This window comes from Narcine bancroftii, chromosome 1 (assembly GCF_036971445.1).
Source record: "Narcine bancroftii isolate sNarBan1 chromosome 1, sNarBan1.hap1, whole genome shotgun sequence".
Classification (NCBI taxonomy): Eukaryota; Metazoa; Chordata; class Chondrichthyes; order Torpediniformes; family Narcinidae; genus Narcine; species Narcine bancroftii.
In genome coordinates, this window is record NC_091469.1 from 127,252,451 (window position 1) to 127,279,183 (window position 26,733).

Here is a 26,733-nt window from a genome sequence, read left to right on the forward strand (position 1 = left end):
AGATTCTTCTTGAAAGCCGTAAAATGTAAATTTAAGGCATCCTCCTTGTCTATTCAATTTAGATTTACCAAACCCAATTTCTTTCATTAATTCACTCATTTGGTCTTTGCCTATTGCTTTTATTTTCCAAATGGCTTGCTATAGCTTCAATAATTGAATGCATTGAGTAATGCAGGTTAGGAGTGGGTACTAATTGGAATTGAGCTACACATTAGCAGCGCTAGCATTCCACAATTATATGTATAATCTACAGATTACAAATGAATATCCATTTCAAATGGATTAATCAATAAGACATGCATCCAACATGCACCATTATGTATTTAATAGCTCTTAAATACTCATGCCACCCAATAAATAGATACCAACAACCCCAGTTTATCATGGCATTATTCCAAGCAAGGCCAATCACTGTAGATTAGAAATCTTTCACAAATTAGAAATTGTGAAAAAGTGGCTCAAACTAATTATGTGACCATAACTTCATAAGAAAAAAATCAGATATTATCACTAAGTTTCATAGAACTTTTGTGCAAAAATAAGTTAGACTTTTGACAATATAGGCCATTGTAAAAAATATCAGTAGGTTGAACTTTTTTCCATTCACTTGCAAGGATAAATCACACATTTCCACTTGCTTAAATACCTATTTTAAAATTGATTTCTTGCAAAATTGTTTAAATGATTATGACTAGTACTTTTAATTAAAAAGTGTAGATTTAAGTAGCACTGAGAAAGGTGTCCAATCAGCCGTAATTCAAATCAAACCCATTGGGAAAGAAAGGGTAATTTCATGGTTATGTAATCCCCAAACAATAAGGCTTTCTTAAAAGAAAAGGTAATTTTTCATTTTAATGCTATTAACAAATTCATAGGTGTGCAGTTGCCAAGGACTTTTTGCACCTAACATTCTCTATGTCAATAGACATGGGAACTACACACACCTCCTCAATGGCCATTTAAAATAACAGCGCAAAAATTTGCAAGTTACACTTTTAAAATTACCTGAAACCTGCAGTAACAGGCCAAAGAAGCTCGCAAGGGCTTCTACAACATTTTCACATATACCTGTACCTTCCTCCTTGGTTCCAGTACACTCCCACCCTCCAACTTTAATACTTATGATAGTCATATCAAATGAATTATAGCAAATTTAAATGAAAAACTATAATTAAACCCAGCACAAGTATAGCTTTAAGAAGTTGCACTGAACAGTGATAGTACAGATTTTTCGGGCTAAAAAATCTACCCTGCTACTTTTTATATTAAAAAGGTCTTTTTAAACAAAGCAATCTTAACTAATGTATGGAAATTATTTCAACTAATGGAATTTAATTTTATAAAAGACTGAAAATGGCAGCACATTGGGCATCAACTGCAGTTTCTTGGTGATGAACCTGCCAAAGGGTATAAGAGAAATAAAGTTGTATCTGATCACTTCTTGAAAGTAGCTGGTTAAAATGAAAATAAAATTAATGCCTTATGCAATCAGCTGAAAGATTCAGCCTATACACCCCCCCCACTTTGAATTTACTCAAATGTAGAATAGTTTTGGAATGGGGGTGGGGGTGACAGACTTTTTTTTTTTAAAACGCCCAACATCAGGACAAATTCTGCAACTACATTTATTACTTTTAAGAAATAAAATGGCTCATGAATAATTACAAGATTAATATCCTTTCAGATCAGCTTTGTTAAGATAGGCATCACCATGTGAAAACACAAAATTCCACAATGAAGGAAATTTCACAGAAATGCAACACTGAACAAAATGGCACAATGCAATTTTTGTTTTTAAAAGCTTGTCAGCAGTAGTACCATTAAACAAAGAAGCATTACACACGTTTAAAAGAGCATAGCTTCTTCAAAAAACACAGCTACAGCAAAATACAGAGAACATACACTTTTGGGACACAAAAACAAATGATTTCAATACAGAAAAAAAATTCTGTGCGCATAACCAGCTCAACACCCAAACATTTAACAGTTGAATTAAATTTGTAAAGCTCATCACATGTGGTACCTTTGAAGAGCCTGAAGCATGCTCATGGAACCAAAATTACTTTGTTGCAGACACATTTCGATTGTTTCACACTACCAAATGCACAAGTATTCTGAAGTTGGAAATATTCAAAAATTGCAGTGGTGCACGAAAAAGTAATAATAAGTGAAACTCTCATTACATCTTTATAGTCTAATATTGTAGATTTAATATCTTCATTGAACATTAGGAAAAGTAAATATTTTTCCTCACATGCTGCCAATAAACAAAATGACCCAAAAATTGGATTACAAAATGTGCACAAATGGTAAGCACTCACTAGTTTTCATTTACCAACAAGTCATCTTAGTTAAGAGAAAATAGAAGACCATAGTGGACTTAGTGTAAAATCATAAAACTTTTTACTCGATTGTCTTTTAGCCTATTTGCACTTTGTTCTGTGACAACTCAAATTGCATAGTAATGAATGCTTGATTGCATAATGTGCAGACTTCATTTAAATTTACATTGTAAATTGTACAATAATTTTCACTTTTAGTAAGTTAAACAAGAAATTTTTCAATTTTTCTCCACCCCTCCCCCACAAATCTGGCTTCCAAAAAAATTGTTAAGAGTTTAAAGGTCTCCATCAATGGTCAATAGGAAGGTAACAATGAACTAATGACCTTGCAGATGGATAATCAAGGTGTGCTTCTAGATGGTGCATTCTAATATGGGGGGGAAATGAAACACATTGAAAAAAATCCTCAGATGGAATAACAAAAAAAAAATTCCGCCACTGTCTGTAAGGAGTTTGTGTGTTCTCCCTGTGTCCATGTGGGTTTCCTCCCACGTTCCAAAGACCTATGGGAGTAGTAGGTTAATTTGCTGCTTGTGTATTTGGTGATATGGACCGGATATGCCTGTTACCACACTGCAACTCCAAATTAAATTCAAATCAACTGTGGTTCTGTTCAGAAGGCTGGTATTCTACTATATGTGCCACAGGAACACACCAGAAGTTAGCATACCACAAAGGTATGGTATCTTTCCAGGTGTCTCACAGCACGTACCATTATGTTGAAGTTACAAAACACTTCCGCTTTTGTGTCGTGTGAAACAAACTGAATTACACAATGCATTGAGCAAGATAAAGGATTTTATCAAACATGTTGCTGCTAAAAGTTCAGGTATAGGGATACAATTATGCCCATTGAATGGCTAATTTTGTTTTAAAAACAACTGAGGTAATAAGTTAAAGGGCCAAGGCCCACAAGTGCAGGACCGTGGCAAAATTGAAAATAATGAGGCAAATCAGAAAACAATCCGAGTATAGAACACATTAATTTAAGAAGCCTGAAAATTGTACATAGAACGAAAAATCAAGGAGTTCCGTAATCAAGCTGCAGCAAGAAACTCTCAGCATTAGGCTTGGGACTTTTATGCTTTCCTTTTGAGCGATAAAAAAGATGCTTAGTGTTTTCTGGATACATTAAATACAATTGCTTGTTAGGAGAAAGCAATGTGAATGGCTAAACCAGCTAAAAACCACTGCAATATAATACATTTATGAAATATCTGAAGTGTTTTGTTTTACAAATCTTTATCTTAAAATAGTCAAATTGCTATTCAAATAGCATTATCCAATGATTTCGAATGCATCAATCAGTCTCTCCCCTGCCCTTGCTTCTCATTTTCAAAGCTGCATTCACAGACATCCTGTGTGTTTTGGAAACACCCAACAGAACATTGCAAAAACTGACAACACTTTTAGTAACAAAACTGAGCTTATATTGTTGGTACACTCTTTTGAAAATATTGATATGCAATATGCAGACTTGCATAGCAATATCGGGGGGGCGGGGGGAAGCTTTAAAATAGGAGAAACAATGCAAAATCCACTATGATTAGGCTGATAGCATTTTTACTTGATCCAACTGTCTCAGAGTGGGGATGATCCATATACATCTTATACACAATGATTTAATATACTGTTTGCCATTTTTGTCAAAGTCCTTTCCTTCAGCTTTTAAAGTTTATAAAACAGCCATATACAGCCTCAAATCGAGGAACCCGGCACTTTCTGAGAGCGTCTCGTTCACCACCCGTCCCCCCCCCCCCCAACCCACCCCCCAAAAACATTCCATTTATCATAAACCTGGTACAAATGATCAAAGTGCCAGCCAGCTTGCTACATGTGAAGTCCTCATTTGATTCTCTAATGGGTTGATACATTTCCATGATCTGGATCAAAGAGAAACAGGTCATTGAATTTCATAAGCATTGATGTTCTCGCTTCGTTTTTTAAATTCCCATGGATTTGCAGTATCCCACATTCCAACTGGTGAATCCTTGAGAATAATGTAAACAAGCACCAATAAAAATAGGTCCCAACATCCCCAAAAAGGAGATAGTTCAGCAGTCTTCAATTAATGTGAATTTAGGACTTCATGTTCAGAGCTCTAACATGGTTGCCTCTCTCTCATGTCTGGAGAGCTCAAGTCAACTTTGCACACAGTCTCCATAACAGGAATCAGAGCAAAGAAATAGGAGCCATTTCAATGACCAAGAACAGCAGTTAAAAGCCACATCTTTAGCTTTCATCTTCTCTGATTACCATATACTGGATAGGCTAGTGTGACATTAAGGGAGTCGTTGTGCTGCACAAGTGATGTATGCTGATAATGTAGCACCAGTTCCTTAAGTGAGTTGTATAAGTTGTATGGCTCGGCAAATCCATATCCTGTGGGAGTTTTATTTATGACACAGTGTTTCACATCACCGTCCACCCTGCAAGGGAAATAAACGTGATGATTAAAATGCGTTGGAAATATAGTACATCACTAATAGTCTTTGATTAAAACTAATTTCTTTCAGGTAGAAAATATCAACCCATGTTTTAAGCTTGGGTAGCATTACCCATCATTATTCTGCTTTAATGTTTGCCACGTTAAGGGATGATAAATAATTTCCAAAAGAAGAAACAGTAATTTTCAAAGAGAAAGGCTGTATTATAGATCCCAAATGGTGGAACTGAAGGTTTTTGTTTAAAAAAAATAATGAAATCCTTAAAAATGGTGATACAAATTGTTACAAGGATTTATCCACATCAATGTTAGGAAATTGCCACTTTAGGCCTTCACGAAATGCATGAAAGTTATGGGGATAAAACATCATATCCTAACCTAGCAATGTTTAAGGTGAAGTACCCAAGTCACTCAGATATAGGATAAAATGGGATCATTAGTACTTGAGCATATCCTGGTCTAGGATGTTCCTTAAACCACAGAACAATCTCATTTGTATAATCCTGTAACATTACTGCTGTGTTCAAATTTAAGGCCACAAATCTTGCACAGGAAAATCTGTAGCATCCCAAGCATCATTTAAAATCGTTTCATAAAGGGACTTTTTCAAAAATAGAACATTGTAGAAAAGATAAGATCACATACACGACTGAGCATGCGTAACAGCCTGGCTTGCTACTTTCTCGGACGAGGAACGTTCCATCTCGCTTTCCTCTGAGAAAGCTCTCTGCCCGAGTCCTGTTAATATTTCCTACATTCCATGTTCGTTCATCTTGATGAGGTAGATCTTCATCATCCTCCACCATAGAGTATTGACTAAAATAAAAACATTTTCTGTCATTAAATCATCTGAACATCCTTTAAAAATGTATTGTAGTTAAAAATTAAAATTACTTACTCTTCAGCATTCTCATTCTTAATGCCAAGCCACTCATTAATCTTCTTTTGTCGAACTCCCTTTTGTGTCAGCCATCTTCAAGAATAGAAAAGTAAAATCAACAGGAGTAACCATTATTGATCAAGCAGGTTTTGTACTTCTTGAGTCACTGTTTATCTTATTTCATTACTGTTTTGTTCCTTTACTCAATCTAGTTTCCTGGCAATCGAGCATCATTTCAAAGTTAATTTCCCTGCTGCCTCCCCAGTGAAAAAAATGCAATCCAATGTATTCCATTTCAAATCCAATTGAAAATTAGGTAACTAACTCCCCAAAAATTTTTAAAATTACCATAGATTAAAAGGTGATTTAGGAAGGCTGGAGGTGTGGGCTGAGAAATGGCTGATGGAATTTAATACAGATAAGTGTGAGGTGTTACATTTTGGAAAGGCAAATCTAAATAGGTCATATGCATTAAATGGTAGGCTATAGTACCCTTAAGGCTGATACTCAGGTAGATGGTGTGGTGAAAAAGGCATTTGGAATGTTGGCCTTCATAAATTGGAGTATTGAATTCAAGAGTAGGGAGGTTATGATGAAATTGTACAAGGCATTGGTGAGGCCAAATTTGGAGTACTGTGTACAGTTTTGGTCACCAAATTATAGGAAAGATATAAACAAAATAGAGAAAGTGCAGAGAAGGTTCACAAGAATGTTGACAGGATTTCAAGGTTTGAGTTACAGGGAAAGGTTGTGCAGACTGGGGCTTTTTTCTCTGGAGCGTAGAAGATTTAGAGGGGACTTGATAGAGGTGTTTAAGATTTTAAAAGGGACAGACAGAGTAAAACGTGGGTAGGCTTTTTCAATTAAGAGTGGGGGAGATTCAAACTAGAGGGCATGGTTTAAGATTGAAGGGGGAAAATTATAAGGGGAACATGAGGGGAAATTTCTTTACGCAAAGGGTGGTAGGGATGTGGAATGAGCTTCCGGCAGACGTGGTCGAGGCGGGATGATTGGTTACATTTAAGGAAAGACTGGATAGTTACATGGAGAGGACTGGAGGGGTATGGACCGGGTGCTGGTCAGTGGGAATAGGAGGGTGGGGATTTGTTTATGGCATGGACTAGTAGGGCCGAGTTGGCCTGTTCTGTGCTGTAAGTGGTTATATGGTTAAAATACTTGAGTTGAAATCTTTACTGTTTGTGCTCAGATATATTCATAGAGCTACCATGTTTGGTTTCTAATAACACACAAAAAGTTGGAAAGCCTGAAATAAAATAATGTGAACATTGGAAATATGAAATTGAAACAAAATGCTGGAAATACTCAGCAAATCTAACATTACCCATGGTGACACTTTGCCTTGCAACCTAAGCAATTCCAGCACCTTGAGATTCAAATGACCCTGAATTATATTACTTACGTTAGATACTGGTCTCTTGTCTTTCTTAGTTGAATTAGGTCAGGTTTGATGCTGTTCATCCTTTTGTCAATCTCCCTGTAATCAGCTGCTTGTTTTTTCAAATCTTCTTCTAATCGCCGCTTGCTGTCAACAATTTCACTGATGCGCGATTTCAGCTTTTCATAATTTACCATAATCCTAAAAAAAAGACAATACATTATGAACACTGAATTTAAACATAATACTCAACACAAAACCGTACAATGGCAAGATGTTTAACAGTTTAGAGAAACAGGGATTCTGGGCTTTAGTTGTCATTAGGTAATGTTGCAGCTCTGTAAAATTCTGGTTAGACCACATTTAGAGTATTGCATCCAGTTCTGGTCACTCATTATAGATGGATGTAGAGGCTTTGGAGAGGGTGCAGAGGAAATTTACTTGGATGTTGCCGGGATTGGAGAACAAATTTTATGACGCAAGACTGACAGAGCAAGGGCTTTAATTTTTGGAATGATGACCGTAGAGAGACGACTTAATAGAAGTATACAAAATTATGGAGATAAGTGTGGATAGGGTGGACTGCCAGAAATTTTTTCCTGGGGCAACAACATCAAATACCAAAGGATACTTGTTTAGGTGAGTGAAAGAAAGTTTAAAGGAGATGTCAGAGGCAAGTTTTATATAAATGCCTGAAATGCATTGCCAGGGATGGTGGTGGAGGCTGGTACAATAGGGACATCTAAGTGACTTGCACACAGATGTAAGGTCGGAAAGGATTAGATTTTATATAGCACAACATCATGGGCCAAGGGTCTGACTGGGCTATAATGTTATGTATATAAAGTGCTACTTAAGGGTTATTTAACTTGTGTACCACAACAAAAATTAGTTTTGAAATTGTTCCAAATTACACCCTCTAAAATAACTAGAGAAAACTACATAGACGATTCAGGGAAACAGAGGATTAACAGTTGGTGAAAGCAGAGCAAAATGAAAATACTGCAGACTATTAAACAAAAGTCTTTATATAAGAGTGTTTAAAAAGAAACCAAGAGCCAGATAATTCTATCGAGATAATTTTGCCTGATCTTTCACTGAATGTGCAAAAAAGAGGACGATTACAATAATGAAGTTTAAAAAAAATACCTAATACCAGAGGGGACCAGTCCCTAGATTCACAAGGGATTTCACTTCTTGATATTCAGATAACAGATGGAACATATAATCCAATTATATCCACATACAATAACTCTCTGGGGAAAATGAACGATTGACAGATGAAAGACAGGAATTAAATACATATTTCAAAAAATAAAAATGGATTCCTGCATTAGTTCCGTCCACAAACTACTTGCCCCTAATGACTTTTATAGGGAAGACACCAGAGGCATTGTAGAGAAAACAAAATCAGGTGACAAAATATCTCAGTGACTGAATGAAATAAAATAGTTGACATGGATTTCTACAATAGTTCGATTTATGCAATCTTATCCAAGTCTAAGAATCACCAGGATAAGTAGTTCAGTGCTGTACGCTGGATTAATAAACCAAACATATTGGGAGAGAGCTATGCACAACCATCACACAACCCAGAAACAGGCCCTTCAGCCAAACTTGCCATGCCAGAATTGCCAATCCAAGCTTGTTCCATTTGGTTTAGTTCACAGTAAGTGATAGTGCGTTTCCTTTGGCCTGCCAGTTGAATGTTCCATCCTATGGCAATTGCCTGTGGCAATCACACTACTACAAGTCAAACTTACTGAACAATACCCCGTTCTCCATCTGAGGATACCGTACGCCCTGACACTATCAAATCTGCAACGGATAACTGGTCATTTCTGCTGGAAGCCGATTCTTATTCTCTTGGCTGATCTGCTGGACAAGACTCATAGCCCTTCATTTCATGACATGTTATGTTCCTTTATTTGTATGATCATCTTCTAACGGCTCAAACTAAATGGAGAACCTCCAGAAGAACCAAGGCAGCAGCCCATCATATGGGCACTCTTGCCTCATCTCTTCCTCTAACTGCTCTGCAACCTATCATTTATTAAAAAAAAATCTTTCCAAGTTCAAAAGAAGGGTCTGTGACCCAAATGTTAACTGTTCTTATTTCCAAAGGTGCTGGCCTCACATGCTGATCAGTTTCAGCATTTAAAAATTGAAGTGCAAGATAGGTTTTTGTAGGAATGAAGAGTCCAACTGCTTCTTGGGAATTGAAATAGTTATTTATTTAAGGAGGTATAGGAAAACAGAATCCGAATTTACAAAATAGACAAGGAAATCTATAAGCCATAGAATACACAGTACATGCTGAGATTCAGTTCCAGAGGAATAAAATCCAATATCTATATAGAGCATAGTTACAAAACATTTAGAGTAATATGCGAAACTCGAAACTTCATAAAATATAATGAAGCAATGAATGCAGATTACATTTTGACAGGATAAAATTATCAGGAAAAAAAAAATTAAATGGACTGGCAACTGATTCTTTTTTCCTCCAGGAACAATGAGAAACATACAGGTTCTTCAAACTAGGATTTAACGGGACAGACTTGGAAAAACTGGTTTCCAATTGCAACCATCTAACATAGTGAGAAAAAGATAGCTATCACAAAGAATTTAGCAGAGGCTTATTTTATGCTGCTCAATAAGAATGAAGAACCTGCTGTTGCAAAATGTAGCAGAAGCAATTAGGATTGATGTACTTGGATGCACAAGTATCGAAGATGGGAAAAGGGGTCACTTGAACAAATGAAAACAAGAAGGTTTATTAGAAATATAAATACAGGCAAAGACCAGTTGGATCAAATGGTCTGGTTTAGTCCTTGTAAATAAAGTAGTACTGCACAGTCCTTTATCAGTTCACACTATTCATGCTCTACCTGAACCTTATCTCATGACTTTATATTTTCATCTCCCTCGTACAATTATGTAGCTTACCATTAACTATAATTATCTCATTCTCTGTGGTAACAATTTACAGATTGTCACCACCACTGACATTGAAATTCCTTTCAAATTTAGTTTTAAAAAAATGTGCAAACCACATCTCGTATAATGAGATTTTCATTTGCCTGGAATTTAAAACGTTAACAATTAAAAAAAACCAATTTGGACCAAAATTGAAGTGGGTAGATACAAACCTCTGGATCTCTTTTTCATTTCCTTCTCGTCTGAATTTTTCAATATACTCCTTGCTGTACCTTTCCTGTGTTTGACACTGTTCCTCAAATATTTTGATTGTTTCATTAAATGCTTCAATAGCTGTCCTTTTCATTTGAATTTCCTGATTGAAAATAAACAAAGTATCTCAAATTCAACACATTTGGTAACCATATTTTGTTACAGTTCAAAAAAAATTAATTTAATTCCCATTAAATGGGAATAATTAGCAATTCAACTCAAAAAAAATCTACTCATTCTCACAAACACATTTCCACGGATGAAACACCTTGCACAATTTTCCAGCCTGAAAAAAAAAACTATTTTATACAATTCATTAGGTTAGCGGCAAAACTCACTTGAGACGTCCTTGTACACTCTTCATAAAGTCGGTCATATTCCCTGCTTTTCTCTTGATACTGAGTGTGATACTCATGCAGTTTCTTACCCACTGCATCAATGTTATCCTCTTTTACCACTTGATCCTGAAGAAAACAGAAAAATGGTTTGATGTTAAATCAGCCACTCTCAATGGAGGCACTATGCACCCGTCCCAACCTCATGACACAGCACATTTAAGCACTTTTTTTTTACACCTCAGTTACAAATGTTTCTGTTTTTCATGTAGTCGAAGTGCAGATGAAACCAAAACTTGATTGCTTCATAGGGAAGTGAGCCCATAAACTTTGAGCAGAGTCCTAAGGGGGCCACAGCCAAAATAAGTTAAGAATAGCTGTGTTAAATGATTAGCACCATGGGCATTATGCAAAAAAAATTCCGACTCCGATCTTGCTGGCAGATATTAGCAGTTTCAAACAGAAGAGAATTGGCTCTTCTACCTTTAAACAGAAGTCCAAGACTTTGTTCAAGTCAAAGCCCTCTAGTCATAATACAAATTTTGTCACTTCTCTCTGTTCTTTGGAGTCCAAAGGCAAACTAATCATCCTGAGATTTCCCTTGAAATTTTAATGGGGATTGGAAGTGGAACTGTTTTCTTTTTCTTAGATATTTTAGTCTAGATAAATTTTGTTTTAAGCCCAGCTTTTTCTGTAACTTAAAATATTAAATTACAAATTTGGTTACTTTAAAACTTACAAATCAATAGTTCTGAACATCTGGTATAACCAAGGACATTTAACCACAGGTATTTAAGTCAAAGGTGATGCTGGGGCTTTGCCAACCGTCACACATTTTTACTTTTTCAGGTACTAGGCTCATCAGTCACACATGGGGGAGATTTGGCCTTCTACCTCTGTGTATGGGCACATGGTGATCATAGGCAGTGGGTTAAGTCAGAAAGATCCTTTTATTAACATTAAATATAAAGGAAGCTTGTAACTATTTGAAGTGCTGCTTCTGTTTTGGGAGGCAAGTCACCAAACTTGCAAATATATACAAGCCCAAAGCGTGCATCTTAAAACAGATGCCACCATCGTTTAGAAGAGAAGTATACAATTAAATCATACCTGCTGGAACTTGGACACGGGGTATAAGAGTTTAACGTCTAGTTTTGGGTTGTATTGAGCCAATGATTCATGGCGATAATGATTTATAAGCTCCACTACAGAGTTGAAAGTCAGTGGGTCAGAAAAGCCATATTTGCCGTCTCGATGAAAAATTTTGATTAATTTATTGTTGCCTCCTTTCCTGAAAAAGGAATCACATTTTCCAATTTTCGATATGACAAAAGAATTAATCAAGATAATCAAAAAGCAAAAAGTTTATAACAAATAGTCAAATTTACCTCAAGGTAAGAGTGTAGTCGCCATGCATTTTCGTCGATGCATCACGGACTAAGAATGTACCATCAGCTGTATCACGCAGTTTTTCATTGACCTCCTCTCTAAAACAAAAAGAATTATCAATTATTCTCACATTCTTCAGCATGTAGGTTAGAAATCAAGAAGAAAAAATAAAATTAGCAATTTGTAGTTCATGTAAAAACTGCTATGAAGTGGAGAGATACCATTTTGGGAATCAGTTATTTTTATTTTATCAGATACTATTCCTTTGAGAATATATTTGAATCTAATTTACATTCCAGGAGTCATTGCACATACTACCATGGTCAATTTTTTTCTCAAGTTTGCATGATCCTGTTGTGTTCTAACCTGCCTGAAAGCAGGAAAAAAAAAATTCTTTGGAAAGTGTTTCTTCTCCAATTTAATTATCCTAAATTTCTGTTAACAAGCACACAAGCTCTTCACATCAGCTATCTAAATAATGGAGGTAATTTCTGATTTGGTGTTTACGTTTAGTCATTTTTTTCTACTTTACACCTTTACCTATATTGAGCTAACTATTTTAGCTCCATCGTAGGGGTGAAGTGTTAACTCATTTTTTTTTATTGAATACCAAGAACTTGAGTTTACAGACTCACCTGGAAATATCACCCCAATACCATTCCGCATCTTGCAGAGCCATGTTACTGTTTATCCCGTTATTAGTTACAGGTGTGGCCTTTGGTGGTTTCGGAGGCAAAGCTGCAAGAATTTAAAAAAAATCCCAAGGACAATTAAAAATATTAAAATGTTATATTAAGTATCGAAAAAACATTTGCATTTTAATAATAAGCTAGCCATATGAATTATACTGAGGGGTTCAAAAGTTTCACAACATTTCAGAAGCAGTAAATGTTTTAATGAAGTACTCAAACATCTAATGACAATGGTTAAATGTGTTCAAGTTTAGAGCACTGCAGCTGGTTATAGTGAGTGAATGCATAGTTTAATAGTAAATTAGACAATATCATTTAATTAAGGGAGCCGATTTAAGTATGATTGAAAACCCAAAGACAAATATACCAAGTATTCTAAACTGGATAGCTTTACCACAAGAAAATAAAATATTCCACAATCTGGAGAATTATCTAACTGCAATAAAAATGAGCCGACCCCTGCAATTCAACATTTTCTCTCAATATTCTACTTGAAAATGAGTGCAAATCAAAATATGCTTAAATGTATTTTTAATTGATAATCAGCTGTACAGAATTGAACTCATTTGCTGCTCAAGCTCTACACTGAAATATTTTTGACTTATTTTCTGAAATTCACATGCATTGCTCTACAATTTCAAAACATACTCCAAATTAGATCAAAGCAATGACATTTCATTTTTAAAAAAAACCTAATAATGAAATATAGCAAGAATAGGTATGCACACCTGATTTAAGGAACTTGCTCATGCAAAAAAAATTCAAATGAACACAAATGCTATTGCATTAGGAATTAAAGTCATTGAAAATTTTTTGAAATGAAGCATTCAATACACCAAACACACCTGTCAGATTAAATCTGACATTAAACACATTCTACTTAATAATTTTCAAATATTGTCCAATTAACCTTTGTTTCCACCAATAGTTCCGATTCACTAAAGTACTCTAATTGTTTGGATTTTTTTGGGGGGGGGAGGGTGGTTGCCAGATCAAAGAGAAAATGGTTATTTAAGAGTTAAGCCTACCTCACTGAAATCTTGCTGAAAAGCTCTTTAAATGAACCATACAGAAACAAATTCTACAGCCAATAAAAACAATACTGCAGACTTTTTTCAACTCCAGTTGACATTAAACCGTCAAAGATAAGCCATTAATATAGAGACACTAAACATAGGCAGGATCTTTATAGGTTTTGAAGTGCAGATTAACTATGTCACTAGAAAGAATATGAAACAGCTGCTATAATTCTAGCATCTACAATACAAATATAAAAACCCATGACTGTCAGCTAATTTAATTGAAATTTCAAAAAATTCCCCCCATACATCAACAATTTAACATACAACAGATTACTAATTAAGATCTGCAGAATACAACTCTAGATTATTTATAATTTGTTAATATTGCTAATTGAAGTAAAGAGTCCGTTGTCTAGTTAATTGTAACTATGTACACATTAAAATAGTTAGAATTAACAATAGAGAAAAAAAAAATCAGTCCTTTAATATTAGGTCATCACTCGAGTTGGAAGTGAAGCAGCAGCATTTCACCAATTAGGCAGCTGAAATATAGTCATTCTTCAGTTCCTACTGCACAAGCAAGCCCGGCATGCGCAACTTTCCTCTTAAAATTCAGCTCTTGTATCATGAAACTAGAATTTAACATTGCACATCATTTTAATGTCAAATGAATCCTGCACTGGTTTCAATAACACATCACTGGGATGCTTATCAAATACAAGTTCAATTTGTCTCTGCAGATTCAGTGGCTTCCTTAATGTCATTATGAGGTAATACACCTTGCAATTATATTTTCTTTTAAATGCACTCTTTTTACATTACCATTTTGATTGAAGGAAAATTTAGGGATGCACCTTGCTAAAGATCAGCTTATTTAACAACTTGACAGCAAGATGAAACAATATTTTTGGATAAATTATTTTGGGCATCAAACATTCTTTAATATAGTCTTACCTTTCATTAAATTGAGTTACAAGCCATAACTAAAGTATCCCCTACAGCTCTGAAGTTAATGAGTCCGATACAAAGGTGGTGGAGGGTGGTGGGGGGGGGGGGGGAGGAATGGGGGTTGTAGGAAATCCTCCTCATTCACAATAAACACGACATGGCTCTGAAAGATGAGAAACATTCTATAACCTGCATTGGTCCCTTTTAAAAATAACCTCCAAGTTTCTAACATGGAAAGATTGCACACATATACAGTAAAACCAATGCTGGTTTGGTTTTATTGCAGCGTTACCTGGTGGATCCATTTCTATGTAAAACATCAAATCTGTGGCACAGTGAAGTTCTGTTCTACAGTAGTCTAATTCTAGTTCTTCCATATTCCAAACAGTATTGCACAATAATATTCAAGCACTGCTGTTCAGGGTCAATCACAAGAACAAATGCAGTCTTTTTATAATGGTGTCTTGGAATTCATTTTAAAACCTATGAAGGGCTGCACTGTAACCTCTTACATCATACACCACAGCCAATCCAATCAAGGTAATATCACCAGACCACTCCTGTTCATTTCCTATATGCAGTGGCTTTCAATATCATTTTATATTTCAATTCCAAAATTCAGTAAATCTAAAATTGCAAACAGAATAGATAACAGATCAAAAGGCTGCAGAATAAATTAACACCAAGAATTTCAGTTTCATATTGAAGAGTTTCAGCTTGGTACTTCCCTCTCTGGCAGGCTGACAAAACCTTAACTGCAGCACGTAGGCTCCTCAGTGCATTTGGCAGTAGATATAGCTACCAGTAGTTCATTTCAAAAAGTGTTAACATTTGGAATAATTTACACTTTTTAAAAATCTACTTCAATGCTGGCACTTTAAGTTGAAGGAAAACAAAAATAGAGTTTATTTTAAAATACCTGTCATTAAAAAAAATTGTCAATCCCAGTTAAAATGAACTGTCTAACAACGTTTTTAAATTTACACAATTGACCTTAAACAAAACCAACCACCATCTATGCAAGAAGGTAAGAGTACGAAGTCCAACAGGAAGAACACACAGACAGAGGACAAAGCTCTGCACAGACGGGCATATTCAGCATTTGGGTTTAAACATTCACTTTCTCTAAGTTTAAAAGATCAAAGTAAGTCTAAATCAAAACAAAGGACCACAAAGGATTCTTTCATGGAGCTGCATTCAGAAGTCAACTTTGAGACTTCACTCCAAGATTGCCACAATTCACAATGGGAATATCAGCCAAAAATTCCACCTGATACACTGAAGAACCTATCCAAAAACTACGATGCAGCTAATTATGGTGCTGTACTGATGAACACATTTACTGCTATAGATCTGCCTGCTGGAGGAAGATTGTAACAAAGGGTTTTTTTTGCACAAAATCCGTTTCCATTAAATGGAAGCATCTGCTGCTTCCCTTATTATTGTACTTTAAAAAACCCAATAAGATACATTTTTAAAATAGTGTGGCAATGTTCAAAAGTTATTTTACTTTTACAGAGGCTGTGAAAAAAAGTTTTAAAATTGGAAATAAGTTTTCTGTTGTAAAACCAGTACATGAAAATTTTGTACCTTCAGGGCTTTAACAAAAAGAAACAAACTCTGGATGCATAGACTTGTGCAATCAGGTTAATGCTCACTCAAACCAATCTATCATACTGCACCACCATATGATATGCTAAATTAGCTCAAGTACAAAAATTGATGGACAGATGATTTTCCATTGCCTCTACATAGCCTGATTGAATGCCAGTTATATGCCAAGACTGGTACTGCGGACAGAGTGGTTCTGGGTTGGAGAAGGCAAGCAAAAAGAAGTCGCCATGGAAAAAAAATCAAATTATTGAGAGAAAGCTTTCAGAGACAAGCTTACATTTTACAGTGCATTATCACTAAAGTCCTTTTTGTGGTAAACAAGAAAATCTGTGAAGTGTTTTCCTTTTTTTATTACCCATTTTCAGACAACTTCCTTAACAAAACTCTGAGAAGTGTAAAACTTCAATCCAAACTTGGTCTTTCCCAAGTGATTTCAAGGTATGTTCAGAGCTGCAGAGCTATTTTGCTGTTTAAAAACTCCAGGCAACCTATCAGTTCCTTGTAATTATCACCCCAAAAACACATACAACTTATCAACTTTGCAATGAGGGTACAGGCACCTCTGAAGAGCACAAGGTTTAATAATTATAAAATGAACCCAAGTTCTGTACACAGTCAGTGGTCTGCATTTAACTAATGATAAAGATCTCTCGTTAAACATTAACTTGGGTAAGCTCAAATATTTGCTGAGTTTAGGATTTCTATCTTGTGTGCACTTTTGAAAGGGGGGAGGGGGTTCCTATAGTTGGTGAGGAGGAGGAAGAGAAGGCACTGCAACGAAGAAATTTGAATAAGCTGTCATTAACCAAAATCCAAGTTATTTATAAAGGGGCATTTCTAACACTACCAGAGCCCACTTCAGAAACACTACAAGTTTTCTTAAAATAATCTCTGCAGGAAAGCAAACTACCTCAAGCAGCGACATGCAGGAAGCAGCAAAGCTGGTTCAGCAAAAATACAAAGCCTTCCTAGAAGCTTCTTTCACAACTTGGAATCTGACGATCAATCCCCTCAGGTCAGACTACAGGTGCAGAACAAAAATGACTGCATCACTTTAGACAGCTTATATTTCAGTTCTCTATGTATTTCAATTGAAGTGCCCATGTGGCAGGCAACTTACTGCACAGATTTTAAGAATACTCCCAATAAAGAAATGGAACTGTTGCAAGGAATTTATTCTTCCGCAGAGGCAAAAACTTACTTAAGATGCAATTTTCTCCACCACAAAACTTCTCAATTCACTAAGACTAAAACAATTATTAGTCCTGGTACATCGTAACATGAATGGGGATGAACAAATTAACAGAAGCAGCAATTTTACAAATATTTACTTTAGTATGCTGAAGCCTAGCAGCAAAAGATAGGACAACCATTTTCAACTAAAAGTACTGAATGAATGACATACAGTAAAACTCCAATTATCCAATATAGTCAGGTCCGGGCCTACATCAGATAAACTGATTTTTTCCAGAGAATTGGTCATTTAAAAAGAAAAACCAACAGCAAATCACTTGTACTGTATTATTACGCCTTCCTGAGGTTTCCACCAGAGAACCAAGTTTCACTTTGATTCTAAACAGCTGAGCAGGTGCAGCACAAGTCAGGGATTCTAACAACCCTTGTCCCAAGCAATTAGTTCAAAAACAAGTGGTACCTCTTAGTTAAGCCACTAATTTAAGCACAACACAGAAAACTACATGGGTCACACCTTGTCCACACTCCAAATTTGGCCATTTATTACCTTATTCTTAACCAGCTACAAGATATTGGAATGGATTGTAAACAACACTGTCAAGAACAAGTTTTCAAGAAAAATGCTACTTGAAGTTCAGCTTTTCACCAGGTCCTTTATTTCAAATTTCAAACACAAAAAAAACCCAAATCCACTCAAAGGGGCAATTTGGAGGAACCTATCTTTAACACCAAATCAATAATTTGCCAAGTTTGACATTAACAGAACTCGAATAAAACTGAAGTTGACAATAAGTTGGGATAGCTGGCATCATACCTTGTACAAAGACAGTTTTTGTGGCAAAAATCGCAGCTTCAGCTGCAAGAGTTTCCAGATTCCAGCCATTTCAGACAATTTAGTATTATACCTTCAGAAATGTCATGTCTGTTGTTTATTGCACTTTGTTCTATTACATTCAAAGCCCCTTATTTAACAAGAGTACATGACACCATGCATGCAGTCAAAGCAACATTCATGCTTGATCTGACAAGTACCAAGTGACACAAGTACAGGTTAACCGACAACAAGAAGGTCAAATGTCCTCTTGACATAACTATCGAATCACCTGCTTCCAACAATGGGCTTAGCTTAACCATCCAATATTGAAGCTGGTCAAAAGGTATACAAGTAATACATTTCATAATTCTTTCATCTACAAGGTATATCAAGAGTCTGATGTTCACTTATCTGGTTAAGTCCAGCTCTGAATAAGCAAAAAAGCTCATAATCCAGAACATAACCTACTTAACTGACACCCGAACTTGAGTATTCACTCCTTCTCCAGCAACTTCAACAGATAAACAAGGTGGCTTCAACAGCACCTCCACAACTCACAGCTTCTACTACCCAGGAAGTCAAGGATGCCCAGGTACACAAAAAAGTAGGAACCCTTCTAATTTAATCATTAGAATAAATCCCTAAAATTGCCTATGAACTGAGGACACATGCAATTACTTTAACACAAACATGTAGCAGTTCAAGAACATTATCTTCTCAAGAATAAATTAATGACTAAGCTTAAATGCTAGCTCACCATTAACTACCACAACCTATGCATGAAAAAATAAAATGCCTGACCATTTGACACCCAACTACCAGATTCAAATCAATGATCAACCTATTCCATCATTAGATACTCGCAAGACTGAAATTTGTTGTATCCCTAGCTCCCCTCAAGATGGTTGAGTCATCCACAATAGTGCATTTGTAGTCAAATATAGGCCAGAGTGCACAATTATTGCAGACCTACTTGTCTAGTCAATAGATAGACAATAGTAAACCAAATAGGTTTTTATAGCAACAATAATTTCATGGTCAACATTATTAACATTAGTTTTGTATCTCAAATTACTTCAACTTAAATTCCACAGGTGCTGCGGTAGGCTTTGAACTCTTTTCCAGATCAGTAGTCCACCAGAACTCGAGCACAAGGGGGAGCGAAAGGCGAGGGGGAGCAGGAAAATGTGAGGAGCACATATTTACAGACAAAAGGCCTTAACTGAATATGATTAGGATAGGAGAGAGGAACATGAGAATTAATTGACCTAGACAGACTGGATACAGAATGAGATCACTTCATTAAGAACCTTGGCTCCGTCTGCCGCAATAATGAGGATCACCCAGTGGCCACCATTTCAATTCCTCGCCCCATTCCCTTGCTGACAGGCCTGTCCATAGTCTCATACACTGCCAAACTGAGACCACCCACAAATTAGAGGAACAATTCCTCTTATTCCATCTGGGCACCCTCCAACTGGATAGAATTAACATCTACTTCTCTGGTTTCCATTAGCCTACTCCCAGCTCACTCTCTCTCTTTCCCTCAGCTTGCACTCAGAGCCAACTACCCCTCCCCAAATCATTTCTTCTTTTACTTCTCTCTTGTCCTCCTACCCATAACCAATTAATATCCTTTGACTGCTGGTCTCCCTTCCCTCCCCCCTTTCCCCTCCTCCCCTCCCTTCTTCCCACCCCACAGGCCCTCTTTCTCCCTTCCCCCCAGCCCGTTAATTCAGGTGCTTGCCTGTTTTTTTACTCATATCTTGAAGGGGACAGGCCCAAAATGTTGGTTATACATCTTTACCTCCTAAGGATGCTGCAAATCCTGCCGAGTTCCTCCACCATTCATGAACTCAGAACTAGAGTTGGATTTCTCAGGTTACCTGCCTTTTTTAAAAAAGGCTTAGGTTATTGTAAATGATGGTAGGCAATTTTTAAATATTATTTACAGCTTTCTTAATCAGTATGCATCAGTGAAGTCCCCATTTGAAGAGCATATGATACAAAAATGGACTTTTACATAATATAGGTTACAATCCACTTTGTGCTGTTTTTGAAGGTCTGTCGTATCTAGTTCAACTTAAAGCTCACTGCATGAATCCCTTATTGACGCCGCCAGCATTTTAAGTGGCTTGTACTGTTGAAAGCTTACTTGCATTGGTCAAGTCGTAGCTCCACATCACTCACTACCAACATTTTCTATCAGTACTCATTGAAACATGTTTTTTTCAGGCACACATCAAGGTGCATCTACTCAAGACCACAAGAAAGTGCAAAAAGTTGTGAACACAACTCAGGCCATCATATGTACCCACCTCTTTTGCCTTCCATCAACTCCATCTGAAACTCCCACTACCTTGGAAAAGCAGCTAACTTGTTAGAGACTCATTCCATTCTGGCCACTCTCTTTATCCCCACCTCTTGCAAAGAAGGTGATTTCCGAATATGAGATCACATCTCACCAGATTCAAGGACAGCTTATTTCTCACAATCAGATTTCTGAATGAACCACAAAATAGTAAAATTAAGCTACCTTTGCTCCAAACCAACTGATTTCTCTGCAATTCTGTGTCTTGCATGTTGTACTATGTATTATATGTCTAACTGGTATGCTTGCAAAACAAACCATCACTGGATCTTGGTACATGTGACAAGAAACTTGCTTACAAATTTACCAATGCTGCAAGTCTTATGTTCGCATCTCATTTACTGTGTCATCTAGTCATCCATGGCATTCACTGCTCAGTAGTCAATAACACAATTCCCATTCCCCTGTAGGATAAAGTGATGCATGACCAAGCACAGCAATAACTGTCCTAAGACAACCACAGACTTAGATCTATTTCCTAAATTGCATGCAAGGGAACTGAGCCATCATTGGACAAAGGCTAGCAAAAGGGCTAGAAAGATGAAAGATGATTGGATTGGTTTGCAGAATCTTCTTCCTCATGCGAACATATATCTGATTTTCAAATAGTGCAAAGATGCATTCATTTTCTTCCTTAGCCTAACCTTTATCATTCACTACAACTTGTCATATGCCATCTTTCTGAAGTATCCAACAGTCACATGCTCAGACAATGCATTACGAGGAATAAAATGTGACACAGCCATAAAGCTACATAATTCCACTTGCTCAGCTGCAAGCTTAGTAGCTGATATTGCTATTCCTGTAGTTGTATACAGAAATAATATCTGCAAGGGATTCAGATATTATAAATTGGTAGTTGATTACAGGCAGGGCAAAGAAATATACAAATACTAATTTGAAAGAGGCAAGGAGAATAAATCCTGCTCAGTAGGCTCCGAGTCATCAATAGATTTTAAGAGCAAAAAGGCATATGAAAATACATGGTTAAAAAAACATTAGTTGCATTGGGATTAAGGTGAAGTAGTACTGAGAAGTTCAGCTCGTGTTTGGAACAGAGCTTTGTGCACAACTTGGAGCCCAACATGTGGTACTGCTTTTAACTGCTTTAAAACTTGTGTGCCAATCTTGATTTCAACTTTCAATAAGTACAGCAGGCAAAATTTGGAATAAATATTCAAACTCTCGTCCTTACCTACAGAGAGCTCAATTTGCAAAATATTTTGCAATGTCTCAAAGTAATCCAATCTTCTAAGTAATTTAAATTATTGAGGCTGCACTGTTTTATGGGGTATGAACCAGTTATTCTCTAAAAACAGCATTTATCCTCCAAGCCTTGCTATTCCTTGTTCTCTGCTGTTGCTGCATGCGAGCTGGTGTCCAAAGCCTGGCTTCCACACCCATTTGGAAGCTTCTCACCAAAGCCTCCAGCAGCCTTTCCCGAAAGTCAATAAATTGGATAAAATGTAGCTAGTGAAAGATTGCCAATGAGGTTACACTAGAATAGACAACAAAAAGCCTCTTGTGTATTGAACACAGCAGTGATAACTTTACAAATTTGGTTTGTATCATTTGATTTGTGGCTGAACAGACAGAATGATGGGTAATAAGTGGTAATTCTGCCTCGCCCGCAGGAAAAATAATCTCAAGGTTGTATGTGATGTCATGTATGTACTCTGACAATAAATCTGAAATCTGATCTGAATGCTGGAAAGGAAGGCAAGGCACATGACTGTGAATAGGGAATTGAGATCCCGAATATTGAAATTGCACTACACAACAGGAAATTATCTAGGTTACACTTCCATTTTCAGTTGTACCCTATGAACTAGTTTTCTTGAGGCAACAAGGGTATGCAGCATGCAAGTCTTGATATCCACTTCGCCAAATGAAGGACCCCTTCACAACAGTGTTCCATCATGTTTTGCGAAGCAGCAGACATTTCACTGCTTGAAAGTTAACCAGCTACATCTGTACTGAGCATTTGAAAATTATCATGGTATCAGGTGGCATTTTGTTTTGCTCAGGAGCCACACTTTAGTTTGTTATGATGAACATGCAATAAAGGTATAATGACTGAATTCAGGAAAAAAAGGTTACTAGCCAAGCAGCACTGCTCATCGTTTATGAGCTTTTTAGTTCTGGCAAAAGGCTGGGTTTTCAGCTGGTACCCTTAAAAAAAAATGATCATCAACTACAAAACCACGTTTTCTCTCTGACCCCATGCTGGCCTCTGACTAGACAGAAAATAGTAGTATTTGCTCTTTTTGAAAAGAGAACTGGTTGAATCTCATATGTCGAAGTGGACAACAATCAGATGTTACAAATATTTTAACCTCAGTGTGGAAGAAGCCAGACAAAAAAGTTTACATTATTCAGCTAGTGACAATAATATGCTTGCCTTATTCTCCTGTTAAATGGAAGACATCCTTACTGAAGTACAAATATTTCACATTTTACCTCAAGATTCAATTAGAATTCCTCCCTAACAACCCATACAGATATATTCTTCCAGTCACAATGTATTGGGTGAAAGCTAAGCAATGGATTCAACGTGAGCAGCCCTTTGTACAGATGCCTAAAAATAGCCAAAGTTTTTCAGCCCAGCTCTATTATTGCTTGCATACAACCACCTCTCAAAGATACAAAACACTTGCTGAAATGTAGCAATGGAGAGATAAATCAACTAAGCTGCAAAAAAAATTCATGAACTTTCAAATAGTGCTGGTTGGGTGGGGGTTACGTGGGGGTTTTGGCTCTGAAAAGATACTTAAAATGCATTAGTGCAAGCTCATTGTAGCACTGAACTTCAAAAATGGCAACTTGGCATCAAATCAACATTGGACACTATAATAACTGGCCTATTTATCATTACTATCTGTGGATACCTCAGACTAATACCTTCAAATGATACGGTGTCCTGAAGTGAGAGGTGTCTCATGAATACCATTCTGGGCCTCCAGACAGTCGCAGGTGTACAAAAATAAGCCAATTGCAATTTCACTCACAACCACCTTATTCCACACATTACTAAATGATGAATTCTAAATAATGCAACTACTTTAAAAAAAAATATGCAAGGCTCATTTGTACATACAACTAAAATTGAGTGGGTGTTGCAGAAAATATCTAGCAAGTACATAATTTTGTAAGACAGGGAGCACTATAAAAGATGTAATGATCACTCACTTTCCTTGGATTGAAAAGGCAACTTCAGTTTCTCAGCAACTCAAAATCCACCCAAAAATGCAGGATTATAAATAAAACATGCTTCAAAGAGAATGAAATCAAGCAATGACCAGAGACAATTATGTTCAAAATGATGAGTAAATTTCAATATGGTATTTTCCTACACCCCAGAAAATTGGTCACTTTAACAATTAGGAGCTAATGTCTTTACTTAATTAAAAGAATCTTCAGACTTCCTGCTGTGCTTTATTCAGACAACAAACTGACCCCAGCCACCTCCTTTTCAAAGTTCCTGAAAAAGTTACAAATTTGCCTTTGAGCTTTAAATATTTATAAAAACATTTCTATTTGTGGGAGACTTCTATAGTGACCAAGGCAAAGTTGGTAAAAGGTCTTGAGCTTATATTAAATCACTGCCCCAACAAGCTAGCAAAACTATATCAATAATTGCCCCCATCTTCCAGCACCAGTGAAAAGTCAAAAAGTGAAACTTTTAAGTATCAATTTGATCATGTGCTGTAATTTAAAGTAAGATGCAATTTTTTAATACCCAATTGAAAATTGAACAGAAATCCAAGGGCTTCTTTAACCCCACCAAAGAGAAATGAAGATAGAAGGAAAAAAAAATCAAACCAATAAGGATAGTCTATTCCACACATCTGAAGTTGTAGTTGAGCAACTGATCAGTTAATGTACTCCTGATAATCAGTTCACGAACATTAAATGATTTACCCCTGTCAGGTGGCAAATTTTCATTGAATTTATAATGGAATGTACAAAGCGATTAGAAGAGCTTTGCATCCAAAAAATTAAACAAGCTCCATTGTCCACAACTATATTGACTATTTTATTTTTGCATCATAATATTGTTCAAATGATTATGAGTAAAATACAAACTAAATGAGAGCAAGAAAAATATTTTACACAAATAAATGATCTTGGCATTCTTGATTATTCATTTCACATTAAAATTTTAACTAAGACACACGAAAAATTCTAAACAAAAATCTCTCAGTTCTTCACCAAAGCCATCAAAATATTAGATAGCAGATCAAGTACAAATGGAAATTTTGAGTGGTCCTGATAAATAAACCATCTAATACAAGAAAAACAGAAGTATTTTGTACCAGTTCAACCATATTTTCAAATATTAAACTTTTAGTGTATCAAAATATACTTTGGACAAAACTATACCAAGTAATCTTATTAAATGTCTACAAACTAAAATGGAAAGATCTTGGAAGAAGAAGTAAACTAAAACTGGATTTCCATTAAAAATCGAATCTTGTTCAAAACTGACTAGTGCAAAACTGTATTCATTCTTTATACAAAACACAAATAGTTATTCTGAAGTAAGAACACCTTTCAGCTTTGTACAAGCCTCATGTTTTAAACATTCAGGTAAGATATTCACATCGAATCTTACCTGGTGCTGGTGCTTGTGCAGTCCGCGTTTCGTAGTATTCACTAAGTATAAGTACTTCGATAATTTTTGTGAGATATTCAGGATTTGTATCAGAGCTACGTAAGCAAAGATTTAAAAAAAATTGAAAATTTCAAATCATGAAAATCTGAACCAAAATAATTTTGTTTTTTAAAATATTAAGAGAAAATTTGATTTTAAACTGTTAGTAAAAAATATTAAAAACCTAAAACAAGAAAAACTAATGCTCTGTCACATTTCTCAAGTACTTCAGAAAAAGACTTCCTGGTAGTATACGTACCTTGCTGCCTGATGTCTAAAAAGTAAAGGACTGAAAATTTCCGCCAAAGTTCTCGCACTCAAATTGTTCTTCCCGGAGACTTGACAAAGTTTGCAGAAATGTTTGATCAAATAGTGAAGTGTGAGCCAATACTGCTGAGGGACATTATGGGATCGGATAGCTCTCCTCAGCAACTGAGCACACTCTTCTGTATTGAGTACCTCTGCAGTTTAAAAAAAAAGTAAAATTTCATGGCTGTCAACAGCATGCACAAGATCGACTAACATGCAACACTCATGATCAAAATTAACTGCATCCAAATTTGTTTCAACATTTAGACTAATAATGAGTCAAGAATCCACACCTGATTTAAAAGAAACAGGCAGTGAGGGCAAGCAGTGGAAAACTACACACATTGTGCTACAAACCACAAATACTTAATGTGCCGTAGTATAGGCCTGCCATTTCTCTGATGCAAAGGATTGGACAAATTATAGATAAAACAGATAGGACAAACCACATCCTTTCATTGCATTATGCACTTGTATAAAAAGTTAATTGGTTGATACAATGCAGTCTAACCAGCACCAGAGACTAAGCACCACAAGGTTCTCTGCATTTTTAATTTGTCACACGACCACACCCAAATTTCATATCCCACATCGAACAAATGGTGGTCAGGTCCCTTAGTACTTTGTGTACTAGATCACGATCATACAAGAGGTTCATACTCAATTATGCACAGTTCCTTCATAATTTACTTCCTGTAATCCATGGACAAAACAAAAAAGATTGCTTGCAAACAAGTAAACTTGTATCCTATCCACAGGATGACATCAACTGACAAAATTAATGAAATTATTCATTTTACCAACGTGCACAAAAATGGGCAAAGTTGACACTAAGAACAGATATAGAAGTAAACTGCTAAAAGTGAGAACCATGATAAAAGTGGCAATGTTCAGGATGAGGGGGGCTGAATTAAAATATTTCCCTGGCATTTTTTTTTAAAACAATCAGCTAATTTGGAGTTGTGATTTGCCCCATTGAAAAATTAACGTTTCTATTTACTCATATTAGCTAAAAATTAATTTGTCAGTTTCTCATTGCAATTTACAGAATTTTGTAGTAAATAAATTGACCATAATTTTTCTTCATGTAGCAACCTTCTTGTTTTGCGAAAATCCTTCAGAAATTACACATTTG

General features: G+C 36.1%; 1 protein-coding gene across 5 annotated transcripts in view; it reads right to left on the reverse strand.

The window, feature by feature from the left end:
- Positions 1-1,609: 1,609 nt before the first annotated feature.
- pik3r1 (phosphoinositide-3-kinase, regulatory subunit 1 (alpha)) overlaps positions 1,610-26,733 on the reverse strand; it is a 72,726-nt gene continuing 47,602 nt past the window's right edge. For 4 of the 5 annotated variants that reach the window (XM_069938761.1, XM_069938787.1, XM_069938777.1 and 1 more), the window contains exons 6-16: positions 25,549-25,750; positions 25,251-25,345; positions 12,616-12,718; positions 11,980-12,078; positions 11,702-11,882; positions 10,595-10,720; positions 10,217-10,359; positions 7,089-7,265; positions 5,687-5,761; positions 5,434-5,604; positions 1,610-4,771 (exon numbers count right to left, since the gene is read on the reverse strand). In XM_069938761.1, coding sequence (XP_069794862.1) covers positions 4,582-4,771; positions 5,434-5,604; positions 5,687-5,761; positions 7,089-7,265; positions 10,217-10,359; positions 10,595-10,720; positions 11,702-11,882; positions 11,980-12,078; positions 12,616-12,718; positions 25,251-25,345; positions 25,549-25,750 — 1,562 coding nt within the window. In that variant the 3' untranslated portion in view covers positions 1,610-4,581. Of the gene's footprint in view, positions 4,772-5,433; positions 5,605-5,686; positions 5,762-7,088; positions 7,266-10,216; positions 10,360-10,594; positions 10,721-11,701; positions 11,883-11,979; positions 12,079-12,615; positions 12,719-14,934; positions 15,030-25,250; positions 25,346-25,548; positions 25,751-26,733 lie in introns of those variants that run through there. The other variant, XM_069938794.1, reaches the window with a different exon arrangement.